The sequence below is a fragment of the Oxyura jamaicensis genome, chromosome 5, assembly GCF_011077185.1.
Source record: "Oxyura jamaicensis isolate SHBP4307 breed ruddy duck chromosome 5, BPBGC_Ojam_1.0, whole genome shotgun sequence".
Taxonomy (NCBI): domain Eukaryota; kingdom Metazoa; phylum Chordata; class Aves; order Anseriformes; family Anatidae; genus Oxyura; species Oxyura jamaicensis.
The window spans coordinates 21,477,569-21,503,415 of NC_048897.1; the positions used below are offsets into that span (position 1 = coordinate 21,477,569).

Here is a 25,847-nt window from a genome sequence, read left to right on the forward strand (position 1 = left end):
TTGAGTGCTGTGGTGAATAATAAGCCTGATCTTTTCAGTGATATGGATGTGGCAGACAAGTCTGTGACAGCCTGGGAAAGAGCAATAACAATCCCTGACTCCTGACCCAGGGCCTTGCCAGCGTGATTACAGACCTGTGTAACCATCCTTTCAGTGAAAGATATGCAAAAATTGAACTTGTAAGAGGGAAAAAACAAGTTGGTTCTACTTCCTTTCTGAACAACTACTTGATTCTTCTATAATACTGTGATCTGAAAGCCAACAGCATGCCAACCAGTCCTCTGAGAGCATAACATACTTTCAAGCAGTGCTTTAGGAGATTTTCATCCATAAAGTAGAGATGCATTCTAAAAGGGAGAACTCTAGTAAGTAAAAATAAAGTTGAGTGAAAATAAAGTGCAAAGTACAAGCAAGAGGAAATTAAGGTATTATACAGGGTGTGGTATTGAATCTTGTACCTGTCAGGGCTGGGTTACCTATAGATGTATTGGGCATATTATTGTTGTTTGTAGCTTGCCAGGCAGATCTCTTCAGTACTGACCACCTCACTGGAGTTTCTGACTTCCTAGGCCACCATGGATAGTGAATATGAAAAGGATCACATCAAGAAGCTGCAGGAGCAGCGTATGTTCATGCAAAAGAAAACCTTCACCAACTGGATGAACAATGTCTTCTTCAGGAATAATGTAAGTAGCTACTATGCTTCTGTTCTTTTTTCCTGTTTGTGTGTGTTTGCTTGTTTGTTTTTAATTATTTCACCCACTGTAGTTTTATGTTATTTTTGCATACCCTTCCTAAGTGTCACCATTACACATGTATGCAAGCAAGAAAGGCTTTGACTAACCAGAGTGCTTCAGCCTGTATCTTCTACCTCACATATATCTCAATTGTCCACACTACCCGTCTTCCTTGAAATTCAAGTGTACTTTTGTAGACTGTATACCTATAACCCTATAATGACCTATTAACACCCATAATGGTCTTAAACTAAAAGAGGATAGATTTAGATTAGTCATTAGGAAGAAATTCTTTACTGTAAGGGTAGTGAGGCACTGGAACATGTTGGCAAGAGAAGCTGTGAATGCCCCATTCCTGGAGGTTTTCAAGACCGGGTTGGATGGAGCCTTGGCTAACCTGATCTAGTGGGTAGCATCCCTGCCTATTGCAGGGGGTGGGTTGTAACTAGATGATCTTTAAGGTCCCTTCCAACCCGAGCCATTCTATGATTCTATGAATCCTGTCGCTTTTCTGACACCCAGTTTATCTGGCTGATCTTCCAGAGGAATATCTTTATTTGTTCTTGTTCTTCTGAAAAGTTAAGGATCTACAAATGTTTGGATTTCCCTAAACAATACCCCATTTTTAATTGACTGAGCAACATTCTTCTGCTCTGCCTGAGACTTCTGGATAGAGGTCAGTCCAGCCTGAGATGCTGCTCATTTCTGAAAAGGTTGCCTTAGGTCTAGCAGCTTCAGAAACAGGACTGTGCAATTACAGATCAGTGTGCTTTCAGTAAGTCACAGACTTCCAGAAAGTATCAGAGGTAGCATATAGTTGACTTGTGCGTGTGCAAGATAATCCAATATATTCTAAATGTCACCAGACTTACTGCAGATTAACTAATTTCAGGCACAAGTAACATGGATATGTCACAGTATGGAATCATATAATAAAAGAACAATACATTTTTCTAGAGTCCACCGTTGATATTAATGAAAATTGACATTGGAGACACCAAGCAGGACCAGGCCTCTTTTTGCCATCCTAGCTCATGACTATTGTACAATGTTTCAGTATTATTAGATGCATTTTTTTTTTTTCAGTGTAATGCTTTAACTTGTTGATTTGTGCAAAGGCAGCCTCAGAACACAACAAACTTTTAAATTATTTTTTTCTTACTCTGAGAGAGGAACTGCAAGACACGTTCTTGTATTGCTACCTGCAGAAAATTAAGCTTTTATGATGTAGGAAATTATTTCTATATAACTAAAAATCAATGTGTATACTTTGTCATTTTAAAAACACATTCAAGTTCAAAGATTAAAATGTCAGTCGTAACTTCCTGCACACTACTTGACTGTGTATCATAAAAGCATGCAAAGAAAATCCTGTGAGAGCTTTGCAAACCATATACGGTAAGAAGTGGTGCAGAGACTGAGAGCTTATCAAGGTCTTCTCAGCAATGTAGTAATCTCGTCAACACACACTTCAGCTTCATAGGATCATACTACAGAACACTGCAGTATTCTCAGTCACACTGTTGACTACTTTAAGTCTAGTGTTAAGGATACTACTGGACTGAATTTGTTAAGCAGTCTGTGATTTATGTTTATGTGGAGACATGCAACAAAGCTATTACAACTGTTGCTGAGTGAGGCATAACGCAGATACAGGAAGACAAATAAATTAAAATGGAACTATTCTTCATGAATAGAGGTGCCACAGAATATAACAGCTTTAACTTTCATTATGGTAATATAGTGCAGGCAGAATTTTAAGATTATTTAATATAGAAAAAGAAGTAAAGATGGCAGCTAAACAGGGAGTTCTTTATGGAGATAATCAGAGAAAGTTGACAGTTCTTGTTCCACACAAAGTATAGACTTAGAGTCTCTCTAAGTTGTTTTTACACTTGCAGTGATTTCTGGAAAAAAAAAAAAAAATCTGTTAAACGATTAGTACTTGGTCAGGAGTGATATACATCTCTGTGTTACTCATCTCTTATTTTCCTTACATCTAACTATGCTCTGAATTAAAAAATAGTAATAATAAATAAAAAATAAAAATACTAAACTTCAGAAATATTTTCTCTCTCTCTCTCTCTTTTTGGGGGGAGATGAAAAGATTATTTACCGTGATTTCAGAATCACAGTAAGTTATTGCTGGGTGTGTGGTATGGTTTTAATGTCACTTCTTGATGGGTAGTGGCATGAAGCCAAAAGGAAACACCCAAGGCAAGCTCTTCTAAGATCAGAGTACACGTCATGTCATGTTGTATCACCTAAGCATTGGGTGACCTTACTACTGGCAGCAATGAAATACATTTTTATACAAGTTCTTATTGTTTTGCTTAGTAATTGTGCCAAGTGTGAGACGCTAAATATAGAGACTTGAGGTGGTAGTGCAGATTTAAGCAGGTATTAACAGACTGTTAAGATTAGGGATTATAAAATGAGTCATGGAATGAAGAAAAGTTGTTATATCTTCTTATTTCCTCTATTCAGCTTCACTTAATTTGGGGATTATTAGCTCAAATTTGAAATTAAATGCATTGCTCAGAATAAAAAGCTGAAAGTATTCATTTCAATTGAAACAAAAAATGTCAGCACTTCAGAATGTTTGATTTTGAAAATGATGAACTTTTTTATATTTTTCAAAATCTGTTTTTTTTTTTTTTTTTTTTCTTATTTGCTCAAGTGTGTTTTGGTTTGGTTTGTTGGTTTGGGTTTGTTTGTTTTGTTTTGTTTTTTACTTCAGCCTACTTTCAGCAATAATGTCAGTCCTTCTGCAGATCCATTGGTTTGTGAACTAAGAGTCATCACGTGTCTATCTTTCACATATATGCAGTGACACACAGCAGACTCAGTGAAACATCAAAAACATGTTGTTTGTTTGGTATTTGAAGTTGAGATTCTGTGGGCCAAATGTGCAACCAGAGTTGATATAGCGTGTCTGGTCTTTGCAGGTAAATGTTGAGATAGAAAATATTTACACAGACCTCAAGGATGGCATCTATCTCATGCAACTCCTGGAGCTGCTTTCAGGAGAATCTTTGCCCAGACCAAACCGGGGAAAGATGAGAGTGCATTTTCTAGAGAACAACAGCAAAGCCATTACATTTCTGAAATCTAAGGTAAGTTGATACTGATATTGATATTACAGATGACAAAAGTTTATATATGTTACTAATTAGTCTAATATTCATATTTATTTTCTTCGCTAATACCAAATGTTATTTGAATACAGGCCAGGTTTTATTAAAAGAGAAAAATGTCATCAGCTTTTTAGTTGTATGAGTAACGTGACTTAGAAATATCTAGAGTTCCTCCAAAACAAGTCTCTCCCAAATGGAAATGTATTACATTACATTTTGAAATTCTGATTTTAAACTTCTCATAAGAAAACTGGGAAAAAATGCATACAAATATTCATTTTCACAATAGAAAATATGTATTTTCTCAGACTCACATTTTCTGATGGAAATATTAACCACATGAAAAGAATGTTGACCAGTTTTAATATTGAATAAGCTATAAGAAAAGAAGAAAATGGAATGGCAAATAAGAATATGTGACTGTAAGAGCGAGACCAGGGCTGCTGGGAGAAAAAGTCATGGGAAGCACAAAGCCATTGGGGACAAGGAGAAGTTTACTGTGCCAGTGAAACTATTTGTTTTACTCATATAATTACATCATTCTTCTTCTATTATTATTATTTATTTATTGGAGTTTTAGAAATAGAAGCTGTTTTAATAGAACATTATTTCCCTAGTAGGGGAAGGAGTGTTGTGGGCTGTAAAGAGTGGAACAAGGCAACCTATGAACATTTTTTGTTCCTCTGGCAAAGACGGTGACTGGTCTCATATTTGGGCAGCTTCTCAGAATAGTCCCTGCATGACTGAACTCAGATAAATGTTCTCCGAAGCTTGGGTAATTTTGGTCACCTGTCCACAATTTCTGAATGAATTTAAAATATTTCTCAGCAGCATTTTTCTTCTCAGTAAACTTAAAATATTTCATTATTTACTTTTTAAAGTAAATGTTATGTTTTCCGAGATGCTGGGGCAGAGCAAACATCATTAAACACAATGCTACCTGGTGTAAAAAATGGGAATTCAGAGCTCTGATTTGAACACCTTTAGCAAGTCATTGCAGTGGTTTTACATATTCCAGTTGTTTAGTTCAATGCTGAACAGATACTGGTTTATTACCAGGTACAAGTAAAAGTAATTGGTCCTGAGAATATTGTAGATGGCGACAGAACCTTAATCCTGGGACTCATCTGGATCATTATACTTCGATTTCAGATTTCATCTATCAGACTTGATAAGGTAAAACAAGGTCTTTGTCTTTTTGCCTGGTTAGAGTAATGCAGAAACTTTGTAGAGCTTCAGGCCAGAAAGGACCGTTTTGATGATGTTTCCTGTTCATTTTGATCATGCAGATCTTATAATATTACCCAGTTAATTGCCAGCAATTTGTAAAAAGAATGGAATCTATTTCACAGTTTCTCAAAGAGGCAGAAAGCCCTAACTTGGAGATATATAGGATATTCATGTTCATCACTCACTTCTGAAAACCTTTTAGTGGTTTTGACTCCAGAAAGAATTTATCTTTTGACAGTTACCTCTAGATATGATCTACGGGCTGGTCCTTTTCTCTCAAGAATTATTTATTTATTTTTAAGAAAAAGTAGTTATTTAACATGTACTCTTAAGTACATGAGAGATAAAATCCTATGAAGACATTGTGAAATCAAAGTTAATGATTTCTAATAGATCTGAATACATTATTTTCTTCTGAATTCCAGATCAAAGCTAAGAAAGAAAATAAACTCTGTCTTGTTTTGTATTTGACTTTTACAAACCATACAGAAGAAGAAAAAAATAAGACTTAACGCATTCATTTCACATTATAATTTAGGAGTTCATTCAATTAACTTTTACTGTGACAGAAAACTTCTACTTCCATTTTAAATCATTCTACCCTCATGTCAGTTACAGTCTGGAAGTCATGATTGTTAGAGGGGATTTCCAAGTAGGACAGAAGTAATACGAAGTGACCTTTGTTGGAAGTTTAAGAGTAAAACCACTGATGCCACTTCCATATATTGTTCAAACTGATTTTCTTTTCCCTGTTGTCTTCACAGGAAGAATTTGGAGGCAGAGCTGATCATCTATTTGCCAATGAAGCCTTATTAATCTGGTGTCAGCATAAAACTGCCAGCTATCCCAATGTAAATGTGAAGGACTTCTCTAAAAGCTGGAGCGATGGGTTGGCCTTCAATGCACTCATTCATGCCCACAGGTAAAATCTGAGATCAAGATGATTTGTTATTTGTTGTTTCTTGTTCTTGCACAAGTTGTCTGAAGGGACAACTGTCTGTATTACATGTATTTGTCAAGAAACGGTAAAATTCTCTCCTTGCCCTTACTCAGTGAAAACTATTTTTTTAAACAAATACACTGCCTCTGAGGGAGGAAGGAAGGACCAAAATCTCCTGCTTGGCTGCTTATTTTGGTGGAAGTAAAGTGGAATTTCTAAAGGAATATCACAAATCTGAGCAATGTTGCCCACTGTTTGGTCTAAGCCCTTCAGTCATGTTCCCACTGCTCATTTTCAAAAATTAATATTTTAGGGACTGTTTTTATTGTATAACTTTTGTTAGCATTTATTCTTCTGATTTAATTGTAACAAAGCAAGGCTCTGAGTCTCTTTCTTCGTTCTCTGGTCCTTGTAAAAGGTGTGAAGAAAACAACCCAAGGCAGGAAAGAAAAAACAGCTGGGACAAACTTGAACAGTTCATAGAATCATAGAATAGTCTGGATTGGAAGGGACCATAAAGATGGTCTAATTCCAACCCTGCCATGTGGCAACCACCCTACCCCACCTCCCACTAGACCAGGTTGCCTAAGGCCCCATCCAACCTGGCCTTAAACACTTCCAGGGATGGGGCATCCACAGCTTCTCTGGACAACCTGTTCCCGTGCCTCACCACCCAGTAAAGAATTTATTCCTAATATCTAATCTAAATCTATCTTTTTCTTTTTTTAATTTTAGTTTAAGACCGCTTTTCACTAACAGTTCTGCTCCATCTTCTAACAGAATACCATGTTGTGACCCTGAAACTTACTCAGCTGGGAGTCATATCCCTGTTCAGAATTGCTAGTCTAGTGGGCGTTGTTTTTCACCCATCAGTGAAAATGAGAAATAAGTGAAGGTCAGAGATCTGCTGGGAGTGGTATTTCAGTTTCATAAAGGAGAATCTTCTTCCTGCTGTGTAGATGAGATATGATTCTCCTTAATCAAGCTGAGGGTCAGACAGATTAATTTCAGCATTTCTATCACATTCCTTAGTCTAATAAACAGTTTATGGCTTATTGTCTGAAAGAAGCAAACAAATCTCTCTTCTCTTTTCTCTCTGTTCTTCTCCTTCCCCAGGCCTGATCTTATCCAGTATAGCTCGCTGCGGCAGGACCAACCCATTAAAAACCTGAACAATGCCTTCAATGTTGCTGAGAAAGTGCTAGGGATCAGCAAACTGCTTGATGCTGAGGACGTGGCAGTACCCTATCCAGATGAGAGATCCATCATGACTTATGTGTCACTCTATTACCACTACTTCTCCAGAATGAAACAAGGCCAGACAATCCAAAAGCGACTTGCCAAAGTAAGTGCATTCCTATCTTCAGAAATTAAAAGTTAAATACATAGAGTTGTATTTGTGTTGGAAATGTTTTTTTACTGCAAGCTCAGCTTCAGGATACTTTGAACTGAATCAAATTGCATTGCCGTTTCAAAGACCTTCATTTGTCACTTGAAACATAAGAAGCATCTGTAGGCTCTGATTTCTAAAGGAATTGAATTTATCTCACTGGAAATGGTTCCCTTTTTGACCTCACAGGTTGTTTGAGAGCTGTTGTGCCTCTAATGCACTTGAAGCCATATAGATCTCATTAATCGTGGGAGAATTATAGCTAGGCAAAAGCAGAGATAGTCAAGAATTTTCTAATTTAGTAGGAAAGATGATTCCTTATTCTGTGAGACTACTTTAAATTTCTATTTCCTGTGAAAATCCTCATCCTTTCTTCCTAACTCCTTAGTCAGGTCCAAATTGCAAAGAGGTGGAAAATGAGCAAGCACAAAAGAAGGGAGAAATCTCCTGGCCCGGCCCCCCCCCCCCCAAGGAAAAGCACAGCTAAAATATGTATATATATTTTAATCTGTTTTATTATGCATTTAGTCTTACATAAGACTGAGTCACATTAAAACTACTTGCATCCTGCTAATGGAAAACTGAAGGAAGTTTGAGTAGATCTTGACCAAAATATTGTGATTGTTCATTGAAGATAAGTTCCCTGGGAGATAATTTCTTTTCTACCTTCAGAATAATTCATTCTGTTTTTTGGTGGTGGTGGTTTTTTGTTTGTTTGTTTTCAAATATACAAAACAAACAGCCAACAGAAAACCTATACACTCAGGTTGGGGCCTACACATACAACTGGGCTTAACTGCCTGTACAGTTAAGGGGGAATATCTTGCTCAATGGGAGGCACAAAACTGGGACATCCCTGGTGGTGGCAAGGCAAAAACGTTTTGTGAAGCAGAGTTTGCTCAGCTAAGTGGTGTGGAACAAGAATAAAATAATCCTGAAATGTGTATCAGTAACAGTGATGTTCTCTAGAGAAGTTTCAGATGACAGCCAGACTTTGAATTTAATTAAACAAAGATTGGGTATAAGTGAGGAGAGTGGGATTAGACTGGACTCCACCTGAAACTCTGCTTTTTAGCCAGAATTAACAGACTATGTCTCTGTATTAAGGGCAAACATAGCAATAATATTTTTTACTCTATCCTTTTTGAGTTTTTCTTGTGCTCCATTTTTTTCACTTTGTATAGGTATATTCTTTCTTTTATCTCTTTCTGCTTATATACTTCTTTTTCTCTGTCTCTTTCAGTATTTTTACCCTGTCTCTAATATTGCTCTCCTGTCTTCCTGCATTTCTTACACACACAAGCATAGAGAAGGAGAGCAAAGCAGATGTTAATCTCCTCATGTCCTTAGTCCCCTCAAATAGGCAGCTCTGAATTTACTAATAGGATTGGGGAGGGAAGCCTGAATGTGTCAAGGAAGACTTTGAGATGAGACTAAGTGGGTGACCAGGATGGCAGAGAGTATCACCATGGGGAGGTGAATCTGTTTTCCCCCACCCACGTGAGGTGGCCATTCACTTACTGGGATCTTTCAGCAAGAACTGGGTACGATGGCAGAAAATACAGAAGGGAGCCCTGACACCATGGGCTGCTTTTCCTTCACTCAAGGTTGGTGCTGTTTTACTCCTCTTCCAGCACTGTGATGTTTATTCATTCCCAAGTGCATTTTCTGTTAGTTAAAAGCAGATTACCAGTTGCAAGGCCGTGGGTCTTTGTTCAGTGCCATCTCTCTTACTAATCTGCCTGCTTGGGGCAGGCAGGCTCAGGCAGATGACAGAGGCAGACGACATTGTTCAGCATTAACCCTGATGTCTGCAGGGAGGCTACTGAGTTAGAGTGAGGAAAAAAATGTAAAGTAAAAACACAAAGATGGAAAAATATGTAAAATAGAAAGAAAGGATGAATTATTCCTAACACTTTTTATTTCACTATGGATTTCATGTTTGCTACATGGATAGCATTTACCTGAAGTTGAGATAAATGCAAATCAGACCACAGATGAAAGAGAGAAATGTCATGAACTTGAAAAAATACTATTGAGTCAGAGTTAACATCTTTACCAACCCCTGTTTGGCTATGATGAATTCTGTTTCTCTGGTAATTTATATAAAGTGAAATAGCTCCAACAGAAGAGATTGAGAGGGTCTGTTTGACCACAGGCTGCTTGTTGACATGTGAGAGAACCAAGAACCAAGATCTTGTCAGGCCGTCTTCCCTATGCAAGGTGGTTGAGACTACAAGGAGGTGATTGCATATTAACAGATAGATTAAGACTGTTTTCTTTTTATGAATGATAATTTAAAAAAAAAAAAAAAAAAAAAAAAGATCTTAGTTTTGTTTCATTGTGAAACAAAAATTCTGAACCCTCAGTTTGGGATTCTTGTTTTCTGGTCAGCACACATAGGAACTGCTGACAGTCTCCATGCACATGTTCGTAATTCCAAAATCATCCTTTTCTTAAATAAAAACTGAAATGAAATGTTAAATTCTATTTATTTATCCACGTCAATGGATAAATTGGAAGGTCATTCTAGGATTTCACCTGGACTCGGGTATGACAGCTGTTACCATCTTGCTGATATAGCTATTCCCAGTGAAAGGCAACCCTGCCCATGGAAGGTGATTGGAAGTAGATTATCTTTAAGGTCCCTTCCAACCCAAACCATTCTATAATTGGTATAAAAATGTGATGACTGTGGTAAACTGCTTATTAAATGTTACCTTCGTGACACACATTGCAGTATTTGGATCCTAAGCTTGGTTTAAGAAGATGCTGCATTCTCTTTACCCATCTTGTTTTATTCTGCTTCTTATGTGACTTGTATATTTATGTTCCCATTACAGATCGTGTTCCTCCTAAAGGAGATAGATGACTTGAAGCTTCTGTATGAGCAGATGGTCTCTGACCTCCTGAAATGGATTAAACAGAAGGTGATTGAGCTGGATGACCGTCATTTCCCCAACTCTCTTCAGGAGATGTGGCTGCTCATGGCTAACTTCAAGACCTTCCGGACTGTGGAGAAACCCCCCAAATATCAAGAGAAGGGCATGATTGAAGCTCATCTCTTCAACATCAGGACCAAGCAGAGAGCCAACAACCAACGACCATACCTGCCCCCAGAGGGGAGGACACTGCAGGACGTGGAAAAGCACTGGATTATCCTGGAAAAGGCAGAGCACAACCGGGGAAAAGCACTGCAGAAGGAGATGCTTAGGCTAGAAAAGCTAGAACAGCTAGCCCAGAGGTTCCTGAAGAAAGCAGCCCTACGTGAGTCCTACTTGGAAGATATGAGGAAAGTGATCGGGAAGCAAGACTTCTGGCCAGAGAGTGTAGACAGGATGGAAGCTGCCAGTAAGAAGCTGGAAGCCATTGTGGCAGATGTACTCCCCAGGAGGGAACGCTTCACAGCTTTGGCCGAAATGGCCAGAGTCATCAGCCAGGAGAACTATCACAGCAAAGATCAGATCGTGAAGAAGTGAGTGATGGTCATGAGACCATGTAGTGATGAAGGTTGAAATTAGTTGAATTTTTGTGGTGTGAAGGAAAAAGATGAATTGTAGTTATGAATCATAGCTCTGCTCCTCATAGGTAGAACTGGCAGGGACTTCTACCTCTGAACAGTTTGAGCAGATAAGAGAAATGCTTATTCCCTCCCCTTCCCTTCCCTTCCCTCTCAAAATCTCAGACTGATTTGTAATGAAAAATAGTTTTGAGATATTTCTGCCAGTACATGACAATATTTGTTCTGCCAAAAGTCCTATATTCCATCAAAAATTTGGGGGGGGTATACTATTTTTTTTCTCCAAATCAACACATTTCTTTTTTGGTCTGTGTTTTAGGAGACAGAGCTTTTTCAGTCTTCCCAAATTGACTCCAGTTCTCAAGTCTTAAGAAATTATGACTTCTCTGATTATCAGTATATCCTGATTTTGGACTAGCTAAAAATATCATAAAAACAACTTCTCTTCTGGAATTTCACTGCTTTTCTAAGCTCAGAAAAATTCAGAAGACAGTGGGAAAACTAAGAAAAATAGTTATAAAAGAGTAAACCAAACTCTTCATGAGAGGAGATTGTGACTTACGATATGGTTTAGATTAATTTTTTACTTTAGGAAGGCATTTAAAAAACACATTTTTTTTTCATGCCTCTCCATTGTATCAGATAAAAGCAGTACGGGATGTCAGGTGTGAGAAACCATAACCATCGGTTTCTAAATTTAAAAAGTCAATGACAATTGATACGCTAGACAAAATTTCTCCTCATGGCCATGCTAGTTAGATAACAAAGTCACTTTGACCTATTTTGTGATTGTTGCCCATTCTCCTCCACTAGTGGCAACACCTTTGTGTGCTCGTTTAGCTCTTCTAAAGCTGCAAGCACAGGAAATTTTTTCCCATGCTGCCCAAAGTGTTTGATCATTTCTCTCAGTCATTTCTCTCCTTCCCTTATAGGCAAAGCAGCATTTCAAAACAATGGCAGGATCTTCTGGATCAGCTGCAGAAACGACAACACTCCCTGAATACAATGCAGGAGATTCTGGGCCTTCTGAGGGACATTGATGCTATTACAGAAGAGCTGAAGGAGCTGCAGGTACTGGTCCCTCTCCAACAGCACACAGGTGACGCTGTTACCAGTGTGTGTCCCTGAACAAGCCCCTGTATTGCAGGGGCTGTTGTGGACTACAATACTCACTTTCTGGTACCAACATAAAATAAGTCAATCATTTATAGAACAAATACACCATTTTTACATGTGTGCCTAACTGTGAATTTCATCATTGCTGGTACCTACATGAGAAAAAACAGTCTTTGTTACAGGGACTCTAATCAGAAAGTCAGATACTGCATTGCTAGGAGTGCACTATGGGTTCAAATTATGTAGTAAAATAAAGATCATACATCTCTCACCTAAATTTAGAAGTCTGAAGGTAAAAGTGGGGGAAAAAAAAAACAGCCTTCTATTTCCATTCCTAGTAATTCCAGTGAATTACCTTCTGGAAATACCTCCAGTGATTAGAGAGGTGGGAACTAGCTCAGGCATATGTCTGGGTTTTAGGTATCTAAACTTATAAGAGAGAAAAATTCTACTGCAAATGCACAGTGATTGCTGTTAGCAAGAATTTCCAAGTGTTACTAGGGTGTCAGAGCCCAAGTCTTCTCTTTAGCATAGGAAATAACTGGTTTCGTATTGATTTTGTAATGGCAGACAGCATATATACATTCTATGGTCTTGCCTTGTTTTACTTAAACACTGAAAAATTCCTAGAACCGAAGGATGTGTTGCACCTAAATTGAAAGAGTCAACAGGTTATATGAAGTTGTGAATTTCAAATGCCTTTTGTTTCTCACTTTGTTTGCAGGCACTAGTGAATTCCCAGGACTGTGGAAAGCAGCTTCTAGAAGTAGTAGATTTGCTTCAAAAGCACAATTTGGTTGACTCGCAGATCTCTTCCTATGATGACAGATTGACACACATCACTCAAAGGACAGCAGAAATCAGCAAGGACAGCACAGTTAAACCAGAAGTGCTTTATGCAAAAGTTCAGATGCTTCGTCAGCTGTATCATAACCTTATAGTTCTGAGCAAAACACGGTAGGACTCTGCTTATGGCTCTCATCTTCCTGATTAGGATGGTCAATCAGTCCCCCTCAATCAGAAGACAGAGCTTCCTCACATTTGAAATATTAAATTTCTCCGTTTATAAAGACATAACACAAGGAATTTGTGTTTTTTATTACAGCTGACTGAAAGAGATGACTCACTATTATACATAAAGAATAGATTAATTCTCAGCATTTCTTTTGACTTGCTTTATGTGTAGTTCGAATATCACATGGTTATCTCTTCTCCTAGATGAAGAAGAAAATTTTATTTTGTTTCCCATGTTTTCTTGCATGAATAAATTAAGCTATGACAAAAAAGAGTTAGAGACATTCAAATTTTCTGTTTTAAAAGTTCTGAAGCTCTTTGATTATGCTATTCTGTACCACTGTCTTCTCAGGATCCTAATTCTGACTTAGATAAACTGTTTGTTTCTTTGTTTCAGAAAATCTCAGCTAGAAGAGGCTTTGAAGCTATTTGAATTCTTCCGTGACTGCAAAGAGGAAGAATCGTGGATCTCTGAGAAATGGAAGCTAGTAAGAACAACAACATTAGGGAAAGATGTCAGCCAGATTACAGCTTCCATTCAGAAGCACAAGGTATCTTATTCTGCTAGTAGTGTCTTTTCTTTGTGTATAGCACAATTTTAGAATATCTATGTTCCTCAGTCAGTGCAGCAGTTATAAGAAAACTATCAAATCACTTGTTATCTCAAGTGTCATGACCAGTGTTTGGAACTTTAAAATAAAAATATTTTTTTTTGTTGTTTTTACCAATCACTTTCCTAGCCAGGAGAGATATGAAGAAAAAAAGAGTTGGTAAAAAACAAAAACAAAACAAAACAAAACAAAACAAAACAAAAAAAAGACTGATCACTAATAACAGCAGTTAGGATGGGAGCCCCCTGGATAGCATGGTGTAAACTGTGTAGAAAGAACCACTTTTCCTAAAAGCTTGCTGTGGACTAATGTCACAAGTTTAGCTATATGTGCTACTGCCTTTTTCTCGCAAAGAATCATTGTAAACAAGTGTAGAGACCTTGTTTGTCACTCAAGTCCACTTGAGTGACAAAACTGAAAGAGGAGCCTCTTTGGTAGTTTTAATGTGTGTGTGCATCTGTTTATGTATTTGCTGCTTCTGAAAGGCATAAGACACCTGAATTGGTGGACCACAAACAAATATCTCCTTCAGAGAAGACTGTACAGCAAACTTGCCTTTGCAAAAAGTAGGACGGTTACTTGTGTGTGGGGAGCAGGGGCTGATCATCCTAGGGTTCAAGGAAAAGTCATAGGCACAGATAAGATGCAGGGCTCTTGCAAATGTATATATTGTAGTAGCTGAGAATAGGAAGGCCCCTTTTTGTTCTCAGCTGGTGGTGAGTGAATGAGTTGAGCTCACCCTCTTCTAACCCTCTGCTAGGCTCTCGAAGCAGAATGCAACTCCCACAGGGCCATTTGTGCAGATGTGATGAGGAGGGGCTGGGAGCTGAGTCAGAAGAATCCTGCACGTGAGGACGACATCCTGAGGCAGACAGACAACCTCCAAAAGTTGTGGCAGCAGCTCCAAGATGAGGTGGCTAATCGCAAAAGCCGTCTGCAGGCAGCAGCTCTCATCAAACAGGTAAGCAGGTCTTTGCTGTAGTGTGTGGTACGGGGGACACACATGTGGTTTGGTTCTGCCCCGTGTCACTGCATACAGGGCAACAGTGCAAGGAAGTCTTCAGGTGTCAGTCTTCAGAATGAGATCTCCAGCGGTCCAATCTTGTCCCTCCTGCAAGCCAGCTAGGCAGGGGATTTGAGTAGCGGAGTACTGTGACTGTGGGTTGCTCTCAATTAAAATCTCCAATGGAAATATCTTGCATAACATTGCTGGTGTACAATATTTTTTGAAGGTGGGATGTGGGTAGCTGTGTGACATTTTTTCTACAATGAAAAAAAAAATCAACCAACACAGAAAATCTAAACAGAACAAGCACGCGATAAGTCTTGGATCAACCATGATCTTTTTCAAAGCCTGGGAAACATCTGACTGTGCCTTTCTGATCTACACAGGTCTTTTACATATACAAACATTCACATACCTGCAAATAGGTAGCTCTTACAAAAGCACTATTAAAGGTCAGCATTCACAGATCACGTTACAGAGTCTCAGGTATTATTATTGTCCCTTTCCCGCATTTTTTCCTCAGACTGTTGCTTGAACAATGCTTAACAGCTCTGTTCCTGACAAAGTCTAAATTCGCTCCTGTATCTAGTGAATTTAACATCATTATTGTGTTTAACCTGTTTCTTTTCCCTTCACTACTATGGTTTTATTTTGTTGTTTGGCCAACTTATGGGGGAATATAAGATTTTTCTGTAGGCTGTGTTTGTTGCTCATTGCTTGTTAATTTTTAGAGCCTTCAGAAACAAGTATTTTGGAATTATGAGGTGTCTACCAATGTAGTCAAAGTGTCTACATTCCAGCTTCCTTTCAACACTGCCATTAAACAGCATAAACCCTTAGTTAGGTTTCTTTAAATGACAATGTTTGAATCTATTTACTTTTACTTTTTACTTTTACTCGCTGTGATTCTCTGAATTAGCTGTACTTGACATAATAATGAAGAACACAAAGGATTTAAAGCTGTAGAGCCACCTTATTTTTATTATTTATTATTTTATTTCACAACACCTGGAGGTAACCCTGTAGTTATAGAGCTAATGTCATTTTTGCCTTGTTTATTATTTTCAAAAGAGAAAGGAGTTGGTTATGATACCTTCAGGATGAAACCACATGCTTTCTTCTTCTGTGTTCCCTTCAGTACTTTGCTGACATCGATGAAGCAAATTCATGGTTGCGAGAAAGGCAACCCCTTCTGGCCAGCAAGGACTATGGAAAAGACGAATCAAGTGCTGAAGCACTGCTGCATCGTCACTTGCGCCTGGAAAAGGAGATTACAGCCTATTCCACAGAGATGAGACGTCTGAAAGAGCAGGCTGATATTGCAGCAAAGCAAGCGCCAGCTGCAGTAAGTAGATGAGTGGTCATGTCATATTTTGATCATTTGTTTTATAATTATTAAAGCTGGCTAGAAATGTCACACAGAATATTTTTCAATTGAAAAATACTGTTCTAATGTTATCTATTTTTTTTCAGTAAGACATCAATTTCAACAGAATTTTCTAAACAAAGAGGATAAAACATTTTGTTAAGTTCGAATTGTTGCATTTCAGGGTGGAATGGGTTATGTTTTAAAATTATCTTCTTTGTGATAGTTTTATAATTTTATATTATGAAAATTATATATATATTTTTAATTCAATAGAAATACTGAATTGGAATTGAAGCAAATTTTTAGATGATAAAGAAGTTCATTGGCCAGTCTTAGCCTACCTCATTAGTGTTCTGTGAAGTGCTAGAAATATGCTAATCTGTATTACTTCCCTCCACTGGTCTTCACAGATCCCTTCTCACCCTTTATTCTCATAACAGTATTCATTTCAACTAGCGTCAAAAAGTATTAAAAAAAAAATCATTATGATGCAGATTCTTTGGTTTGTTAGCAATTTTTAAGGTTAAGAAAACCCATTGTTGATGCAGGCACAAAATGAGAATTTTTAGTCAAAATATTTTAAACTGAGCTAAATACAACTTCTTTAAATAAAATTTAAATGTCTTTTGGTTATTTGGTTAATTCTTTCAAAATAATAAATAAAAAAGGAAACAGATTCAAACAAATCCTGAAAATGATTTATTTAGAAGGTCAGAATGTTGTGGTCTGAACTAGCAAGTCTGAATTTTCCTTGTATGTGAATTTTTTATCTAAATTATAAATATTTGCCAACTTGATTCCGTTAAATTTTCCTTAACAGATGGTTAAGACGGAAGCCCCAAGTGACTTGAATCAAAAGTCATCTAAGCTACCATTCAGTCGAACATGGGCTACATCTGAAATTGCATTTCCTGGAAGCTCCAGTACAGATGTTCATTTTGTTCCAGAGAACATCTGGAAGACCCAAGATGAAATAGACTCACTTTATGAAAATCTAGAGAGCATGGCTGAGGTACAGCATTCCCATTAATGTTATGTGATTCACAAAAATAGCCAAGTCCAAAGCAATGCAGTGAGGTTAGGTGCTGTACCAGCTTCTGCTTTTCAGTTCCAATACTATGCCTCAATCAGGAACAATGCAGCTGCTGTTCAGGGTGGAACTTGCAGGGTTGAGATTATCACTGAAGTTTTGTATCAAACTGCATGAGAGCCTGTCTGTTCACTTTATTCAGGCTAACTTCCCATTTACTTTCCAGTCTTCAAATGTTTCTGAAGAGCGGATCCTTCTTTGTATTTTTTCTCCTAATATTTGCTTGCTGCAGCTGATAGCCTGTACCTGACTGGGGGCGGGGGGGGGGGGGGTGGAGTCCTAAATCTTTGGGCTGTCACAATGCTGGAAAATGTAAACAAATGTAATCTGCATTCTCCATATTCTCCATTTATTAACTTTCACTCCTACCTGCTACAGTCCTGCCCAACAAACTAGCAAAAACATGTTGTATGGGGTAAATCTTCAGTCAGCAGCAAGAGGTACAGTGGCCTTGCTGCCTGTCCAGGGCTGAGCACGCTAACTGCTTCTCTGAAATCACTGTTGCTCTGGGAAGTATTGTGAGTTTAAGGTAACACATTCTGTTCTCTGTCAGCAGTGTCTGTCACTACAAATCAAAACTACCAAGCTGCCACCTGTGTATTGTAGTTTATTTAAATGCAAGGAACTTTTTCCTTCAAAAGACAAAGCAGTTGTTATAGCAACACTTAATTCACTTAATTCACTTAATCTTTCATCTGTTTTGCAGGACAGGAAAAAGGCTCTGGAGGAGATGATCGGATATTACCGCTTCTGTAGCTCCTGTGAAGCATTTCAGTCATGGATGAAAGAAAAAGAGAACATTTTTCGGACTCTTCAGCCTCAAGCAGACAATGTGGAAGTTATGCAACAGAAATATCAGGTATCCCTTTTCACTGCTTGCAGATGACCCCTTTTAAATCAGACTGACCTTGGGAGAATGGGTAGACATCAGAAGTGAAGTTTTGAGAGCCTTTCATTTGTTGCAACTTTCAGTGTTATGCATAGATCAGATACTTCTTTGGTATAAATTAGGTCAAGCTTATTGAAGCCGATGCAATTATGTCTGTTTATAACTTCTCCTGTGGACATGATATCATGGTAAAAATATCATGGTGTAAAAGAGTTCTTTCTGTGGTTTCTGTTATGGCACTTCAAGAAAAATGCCATGTGAAGAAAAAATCCTATTGTGCACTTGCATCCCTATGGAGGGGGACATACGTGCATAAGACCTAGTGTGCACACCAGGAGGAGTCAGAAGGACTATAGGGGAACTGCATCTGTATTGTGTCAGTAGGCAGGTAAATGAACAGCAAGGTGGAGATGTCACCTGTCAAATTAGAAGATGAGTGCCTACAAAAATTGATTGAGAACTGTGTCCGTAGAATTGGAAAAAAAAAAAAAAAAAAAAAAAAGCTCAAGTTCTTCTTGTACCTTTTCTGTTTTAGAGTTTTTTAACAGAACTGGCTGCAGGGAAAGGTCAACTGGGAGAAATTGAAAACTTAGCTGTTAAATATGGAAAGAGCAGTCCTGGCAAACGTGCAGAAATCCAGATTTGGTTGGAAGAGATCAATAACAGGTAAAGGTGCTACTGGGAAAATGGAGAATGTCACCTGGTGGCAATTGGAGAGCTGACCTTTTCATGCCTGATCTAAGCTGCACTGAGATTTCCAGCCTGATAGATTTTACACTCCCAGAACTGGCCTGGGGGAAGAGTTTTGCATGTAGCTGAAGTTTGCTGAGTTCGGTTCCAGCTGTCACTAACAGCATGGGAATGGGGCAGAAGGGGCATGTGCTGCTTCCTGGGGCCGGCAGTCTGGGGCTACCCAGAGGAGCTGGGCCTAACAGCCAGGGCCCATCAGGCATGGGGAAGCTTGTAGCCCTAATGGTGACTTGAGAGGCTGCAGTCAGGACAGGAAAACCATCTTTGATTTGTCTTCACCATGTATGTTTGGTACCTGTTGTATACATGTTCCTGTACATTCCACCCAGCTGGAACTGTGAGGCACAGCCCGGTCCCGGTTTTAACGAGTGCTGCTTATTTGCATCATGTTCAGTGCTTCTGGTCACCTGAACAGGGTTTGCTTGTTTGAGATGTCACTGTGACGAACTCTGAGGTTGCTGGGGAGCACTGTTGTTCACCTCCTCAACCCACTCAAGTTCCGATGAAGAACATAAGACTTAAATTAATAGAAAAAGGATATATGCTTCACTCCTTGCTTTCTGAATTCAATTCAGAAACAAAACTCACTCTGGCTAAAACTTTGTATAACAAAGGCTACACATTGAATCTGTTTTTTAGGTGGTGGCATGTTCTGAGGTAGTGGCTGAGGCTACGTGCAAGTAATTGGGTTCTTTCTCTTTCCAAGGTGGGAATGCATGGAATTGCTGAAGGAGGAGAAGGGGTCAGAACTGATTGGAGTGGCTGATGTGAAGACATTTCTTCAGGACTGTCAGGGCATTGGAGTACTAATACAAAACAAGATGGTACAGCTCAGGGATCTGGAACCAGGGAACTCACCTGCTGGGCTGGAGTCAAGCAAGCGCAAGCTGTGTGCAGTTGAGAGAGAGGTCCTGGTGATGGAGAGGAAAATTGAATACTTGAGGAGTGTTGCAAAATCGTAAGGAATCTGCTCTTTGTTTCCATATTATTTGTTAATTCTGTAAGATCATGTTGTAAATGATGGCTGTGAAGAGAATGAGCAGCCTGTGAAGTTTCCCTTGGAATTTCTTTATAGTATTATTCCTATATTATTTTATATATATTGTTTCTATAATATTATAGTATATATTTCTTGAGTATGCCTGTGCGATTGATGAAGTGTTTGTTTCCAGTCTTTGCTGTTGTAGAAGGAATCTGTAAAAACCACAGGATTGTTTGTGGCTCTGTCAAATTGCCTCTACTAATGGGAGTTGATTCCATGTTTTGTACTTGTTATCATTTAGGTCCTGAAAGACAGTAATCAGGGGAAGCAAAGATGGACGAAGAAAGATAACAGAATTGTGCACTAGAGTTTGAATTTGAAGCAGGAATTTAAAGATTTTTACTTCTTTGAGTCTTATTTACATTCACAATGGGAATGAGTTAATTGAACCACAAGAATGTTACCAGAGTCTTTCAAGAGGCTGCATTTTATTCAGTACACGATTTTCACACCAATATTTCTTTCTAGTTTCTTTCTAGAATATTTGGTGCCTTAGCATTCTTTTTGTCAGAAATGTAAATAGTCAAATCTATGACTTTTAAAGAGCCTTGTCTCAAGCTTTAAATGCCTAAAGCTGTTCATCCAACTGAATGTATTTGATTTCTCACTGTAGCATTAAAGATACCAACCCTGCAGAGAGCAAGGCCATCACAGAGCAGGTGGAGAACATGGAGAGGCTTTTGACAAAGCTCAAGTTGGAGACCCAAAAGAAGTGGGACGTTCTGCAGCAGGCTCAGAATCAACAGTCCTTCCTGCAAGAGAGCCGCAGACTCCTGCTGTGGGGAGAAGGCATCAGGGAGAAACTGAGCAGTGAAGAAATGGGTGTGGATGTGGCTTCTGCAGAGCAATTGCTGAGGGAACATCAGGACCTTCTGAAAGAAATTAGATCTCAGAAGGAAAGGTAAAGAGATTCTACCAGGCTGGGCAGAGTGAAGTGATATTACAACAGTACTGTGAAGATGAAACTTGTCTGTCATGTACATAAATTGTGCATGAAAATTATGCTGTGTGTGTTTATTTAAATGCTCATGAAACTTAATGTCAAAAGGAGACAGCTGAATGAAAATCCAGTTACTTTTTGCATTCTTATACTGATGGAAAGAAGGGGGAGATGTCTATTTGGAGTAGGGTTTCACAAGCTCTCTTGACACTGGAATAATGCCACCTGCACTTTATTTCATTTCACCCAGTTCTTCTCTTCCTAGGCCTTATGTTTCCAGTTGCTATCATCTTCAGCTCTGTTCCACTGTATCATTATAAAGTTCCAGGTACAGAGCTGGCTTTTCTTGTCCATTTAATGGAAAAGCCTATTTGTATGGTTTTTCAAACCAAACAGGGAAATCTTTCCTACCACCTCTAGCCTGTATCTCTGTGCAACTACATGCACTTTGTAGTGTACAGTAATGGCTAGCAGGGAAAGAGCAAGTGGGAGGGAGGAAAGCCTAGTGTCTATGTACTGCTGAGAAAAAAATTCGCTGTGGTAGAAGGGAATTCATATGCTCTCATGCAGTGAGGTATCACTTTTCTTTCTCACTGGGAAGATTTGTGCAGCTAGAAGAGCTTGGGCGCAAAGTAATCCATGAACAACCCAGTAACAGCAGGACCAAAGATGTCCTACAGTACATGGAGAGGCTTGCCCAGGAGAACAAAGAGCTGGAAAAGATGTGGGAGCAGCGACAGAAAAAGCTGCAGGATGGCCTGGAACTGCAGAAGTTCAACAGGGAAGGAGACCGTATCAATGCTGCCCTCTCTAGCCATGAGGCCTTTCTCCGGGGAGATGACCTTGGGGTATGTACAGCAGCTGATTTTGTTTCTTCCTAATTCCTCTCCCCATCCAGGGAGTCACAACAATTTTCTTAATTAAATCAGCTTCCTCATTCTTATGGTTGTGGCATTTTCATACTTTGAAACTTGACTTTCAGGTTCTTATTTGTGTTCTTGTGTTCTTATTCATTATAATGAAAAGGAGACACATTGTCTCAAAAACATTTTTAAAAATAGCTAGAGTTGTAATCTGTTGCTGTGTTTGCATGTCAGATGATTTTAAAACAGTTCAGTGACCAGTTTAGCGTCTAATGCTAAAAAAAGGTTTTGAACATAATTATTTTTTTTTAATTGAAATAAAAACCTCAGTTTAAAAAAAAAAATTCTTTTCAATAATTACATTAAAAATGTTAAAACAAATGAAGGGAAAACCCAAATGCAGATAATATTCACGGATCAGTGAAGGAGAAAGTTGTGGTGCCTCACCTTTTATGTTTTCAACTGAAACAGTTTGTTATTTTTGGACCAATTAAATGGAATAAAGATTTTATTAATTATGGCCATGCTTGTCATATAGATGCAGAATACAGATTTTCTTAAAAGGTGAAAAGGAACCATAATGTAGGAACAAACATAAGATGGGGAAACAGATATGATACAAGCCTAAACACATCTGCTGCTTGTTTATAGCACTGAACATATTATGCAAGTGCTAAATGCACAATGTCTGTCTGTCTGAAAGAGAAGGGGGACAGTAAGGTCCTTTTTTTTTTTTTCATTGCTACAGAAACAACATATGACCAAGAAAAAAATTGTTCAATTTTTCTTTCCTAAATGCAGGACCACGTAGATGCTGTTCGAAGCCTGCTGAAGCAACATCGTGAATTTGAACAAGTGCTAATGGTGCTGAAGAGACGAGTTGAAGCACTTAATGAAAATGGGGTGAACCTAATAGAAAGCAGGCACTTTGCGTCTCACACGTGAGTCCAAACTCCTTCCTCCTTTTTGTTCCAAGGGGGGGGTCTAGAAAAATCAGGGATTCCACAGGAAGCATTTAGTTTTAATAAATTATCAAGTATGATTAGAGTGAAATGAAAATCTTTCTCTGAGACAGGATTCAGTCAGTCTCCAAGTACAAAGGGCAATGGCTTTAAACTAAAAGAGGTTAGATTTAGATTGGATGTTAGGAGGAAGTTCTTTACTATAAGGGTGGGGAGACACTGGCACAGGTTGCCCAGAGAAGCTGTGGATGTCCCATCCCTGGAAGCATTAAAGGCCAGGTTGGATGGGGCTTTGAGCAGCCTGGTCTAGTGGGAGGTGGTCCAGCCCATGTCAGAGGGTTGGAACTTGGTGATTTTTTAGGTCCTTCCAACCCAAGCCATTCTATGATTCTGTGTTTCCAGACTGTGATTTGCTGGATGAGGGCAGGGAAAGGGGAGTATTTTAAAAAGATATAAACTTCCTGTTCTCTCAGAACAAATAAGTGAAATGTTTTAGGTTAAAAATGGCATTTTACAGAACACTAGAATAATTCTCCTTTTATCATAAACTATATATAGTGTTAAAACTGCTTTAACATAAGCACATTAAATGCTGGCATAACTCATTTTTTCTTTCACTTATCAGTATCATATATGTTTATAATATATACAATATGTTTGCTGTTAAAAAATTACAAATGACTTCACAAGGAAATAAATCATCAGGAACAGCTCCTTTGTGTTGTTACGGAAGCTCAGGTGTCACCTGTAATTCCTTTACTGTGATAGACCCACTAGAATCTAGTAAAGGGACCTCTGCATTAAAAAAAGAATTAGAAATTGAGGGTCAGAATGGACCTCTTAGGTCAAACAGACTATGGTTTTGTGATCACAAGTGATAATTTCTTGAAAATTCCTTCCACAAATTCATAAAACTGCTCTTAAAACCAGATTTCTTGCCAAATCTACTACAATTAGAAGGCCATTCCAGAGCATCATTGCACTTGTATCACAGGTAAAATTATTAGTTAAGGTGGAATATTTGAGTCTAGGTGTTGTAGTCAAACATGCATGACTGCAATTCATGAATGTAACACAACTATATAAAAGGAAAATCCAGAGCAGCAGGCAAGCATAGGCTGCTTTCCAGATGATCTGTGCATGGTTGTAGGACAGGGCCACATATCACTTCCTCCTGTCAACAGATGTGTTGAACTAGATTCCAATTGTATCACACTAATGAATACAGTATAACCATGGGCACCTCTAAGACTACTACTACTACATTGGACTTGTTATTTTCCTTGGTAGTATTGAAGAGAGAATGGCTACACTCCGGCGAAGATGGGAGCGGTTGGTACAAAGCAATGCTGAGAGAAAACAGAGGTTGTTGGATTCCCTGCAACTGCAGGTAAAATGACTGAATCTGCAGATTTAGGCATGCATGAAGTAATTCACCCCTTGGCTTAGTAAGAGACATATCTCAAACTGCTGAGCATTCCTACTGCAGCTCACTTTCCACTTTCTCTTTGGTTATGAGACAGAAAATTTCACTATCCAGGGAGGAAGTGATGCACTGATGATAGATCTTCCAAAGCTATAACCAGAGCAAAATACAAAAGCAAAAATAGAGACATTGAATGAAAAATATCACCAGAATGTTTTACCTACTGGATAAGTTTATTCTACTCATTACTTAATATTCTTCTGAGCCTTAATCATTTGGCAAAAACTAACATTTTACTCTAGATGAATGTAGCTAGGGAGAATATTTAAAGAAAGTGTTACTCATAACTGTCAATGGATGCCTTCTGGCTCATATTCTGAATTCCTAGTGACAGTTTTTCCTCAGAGGTAAGGTCAGGTTCTGCTACTGCAGTGTTACCTGTGCTTGTTCTCTTGTGCTTAAAGTAATCAGTCATGTGGTGTTACAGTTCAAAAAGCATCAATTAGAACAAGATTAATTTCTTATTTTTTGCATTTTAATTTCATTTGAATCAGATATTCATCATTATTGCTTTTATTTGCTATACATACAAAGAGGGACTTTACTTCAAAGATTTGATTTTCCAGGACACTTTATCCTGGCTTTCTGTTGTAGATGCAAATTTGGCAGGTTCCCTCTATGTCCCTTAGACTCTGTTCACAAAACATTTTCACTCAGAGCGTTTATAAAGAAATTAATAAACATTAAGTATGATTATTATTCTTTCTATAAGGTGCCCTACATGAAAATTCTACCAAAAGTACACAATACAAAATTGGGACACAGCACTTGATGTTGGCTATATATGATACTTACACTAACAGTACTTTTGGCAAGAACTTAGCTTCCAGTGCTGAGACACAAAGTTATAGGGGAGGGTTAGACCACATACCATTAAAATAGTGTGTAAAAAATGCAAACCTTTGCTGACAATAGAATTCAACAGATTAGTACGTATTGTAAAAAGGGGCTAAAAGATTACTCCAAAGGCTTAAGAACTCAATAGTTCGATGTCATAACTCCTTAATTAAGAGTGCTGGTTATGTAGAACAACTTTCATATGAAAATATAACACATTTCCTAACTCTTGGAAAAATCAGGGCCTGATCCTAATGGCAAGGATGGCAAACCCACACAAAAACATAAATTTAATCTATTTAATCCTATTTGTTTCTGTAAGGAGTTCAATCGTGATGCTGCTGAGCTTTTGATATGGATGGAAGAGAAGTACAAGATTGCATCAGATGAATCGTATCGTGATCCAACAAATGTTTTACGCAAACTGAAGTGGCATGAGGCTGCTGAGAAGGAAATGATGGCTAATGAGAAGCATTTTGCAACACTAATAAAGGTGAAGGCAGTTTTGGAGCTAAGTCTTCCATCTTGTACCAAAATTCATAGAAGCTGATCTGTTCAAAAAATAATAATAATAAAATTGTGCTGTGTTTCTCCAGAAAGGAAATCAGATGGTTCAAGATGGCCATTACGCTGCAGCTTCTATACAGAACAAGATGTCAGAGCTACAAAAGAAGTGGAAGGAACTGTATGGCAAGATGATAGAGCGAGGTGACAAGCTGAGACAAGCTGGGCAGCAAGAACAGCTCATGGAACTGCTCCAGGTCAGGAGGTGGTGGGATGCAGATGGGAGGGGTGGCCTAGGAAACTGGTTACACTGTTGATATGGAGTGATCCTCACAAAAAAGAGCAGAATACCCTGCAGATAAAAGTATATTTTAAGGTGTTTGGACATCAGACAGATCACTGGACTTTGTCTAC

General features: G+C 38.4%; 1 protein-coding gene across 1 annotated transcript in view; it reads left to right on the plus strand.

Moving 5' to 3' along the window:
- Positions 1–25,847, plus strand: part of SPTBN5 (spectrin beta, non-erythrocytic 5) — a 104,539-nt gene that overhangs the window by 7,363 nt on the left and 71,329 nt on the right. Inside the window, exons 5-25 of the mRNA XM_035327117.1 lie at positions 570–686; positions 3,686–3,853; positions 4,934–5,050; positions 5,869–6,026; positions 7,161–7,389; positions 10,278–10,909; positions 11,887–12,025; positions 12,795–13,027; positions 13,482–13,635; positions 14,456–14,656; positions 15,840–16,046; positions 16,891–17,082; positions 17,867–18,019; positions 18,585–18,715; positions 19,506–19,757; positions 20,455–20,742; positions 21,383–21,629; positions 22,446–22,585; positions 23,897–23,996; positions 25,252–25,422; positions 25,526–25,690. Of these exons, the coding sequence (XP_035183008.1) occupies positions 576–686; positions 3,686–3,853; positions 4,934–5,050; positions 5,869–6,026; positions 7,161–7,389; positions 10,278–10,909; positions 11,887–12,025; positions 12,795–13,027; positions 13,482–13,635; positions 14,456–14,656; positions 15,840–16,046; positions 16,891–17,082; positions 17,867–18,019; positions 18,585–18,715; positions 19,506–19,757; positions 20,455–20,742; positions 21,383–21,629; positions 22,446–22,585; positions 23,897–23,996; positions 25,252–25,422; positions 25,526–25,690 (4,188 nt within the window). The 5' untranslated portion in view covers positions 570–575. The remainder of the gene's footprint in view (positions 1–569; positions 687–3,685; positions 3,854–4,933; positions 5,051–5,868; positions 6,027–7,160; positions 7,390–10,277; positions 10,910–11,886; positions 12,026–12,794; positions 13,028–13,481; positions 13,636–14,455; positions 14,657–15,839; positions 16,047–16,890; positions 17,083–17,866; positions 18,020–18,584; positions 18,716–19,505; positions 19,758–20,454; positions 20,743–21,382; positions 21,630–22,445; positions 22,586–23,896; positions 23,997–25,251; positions 25,423–25,525; positions 25,691–25,847) is intronic.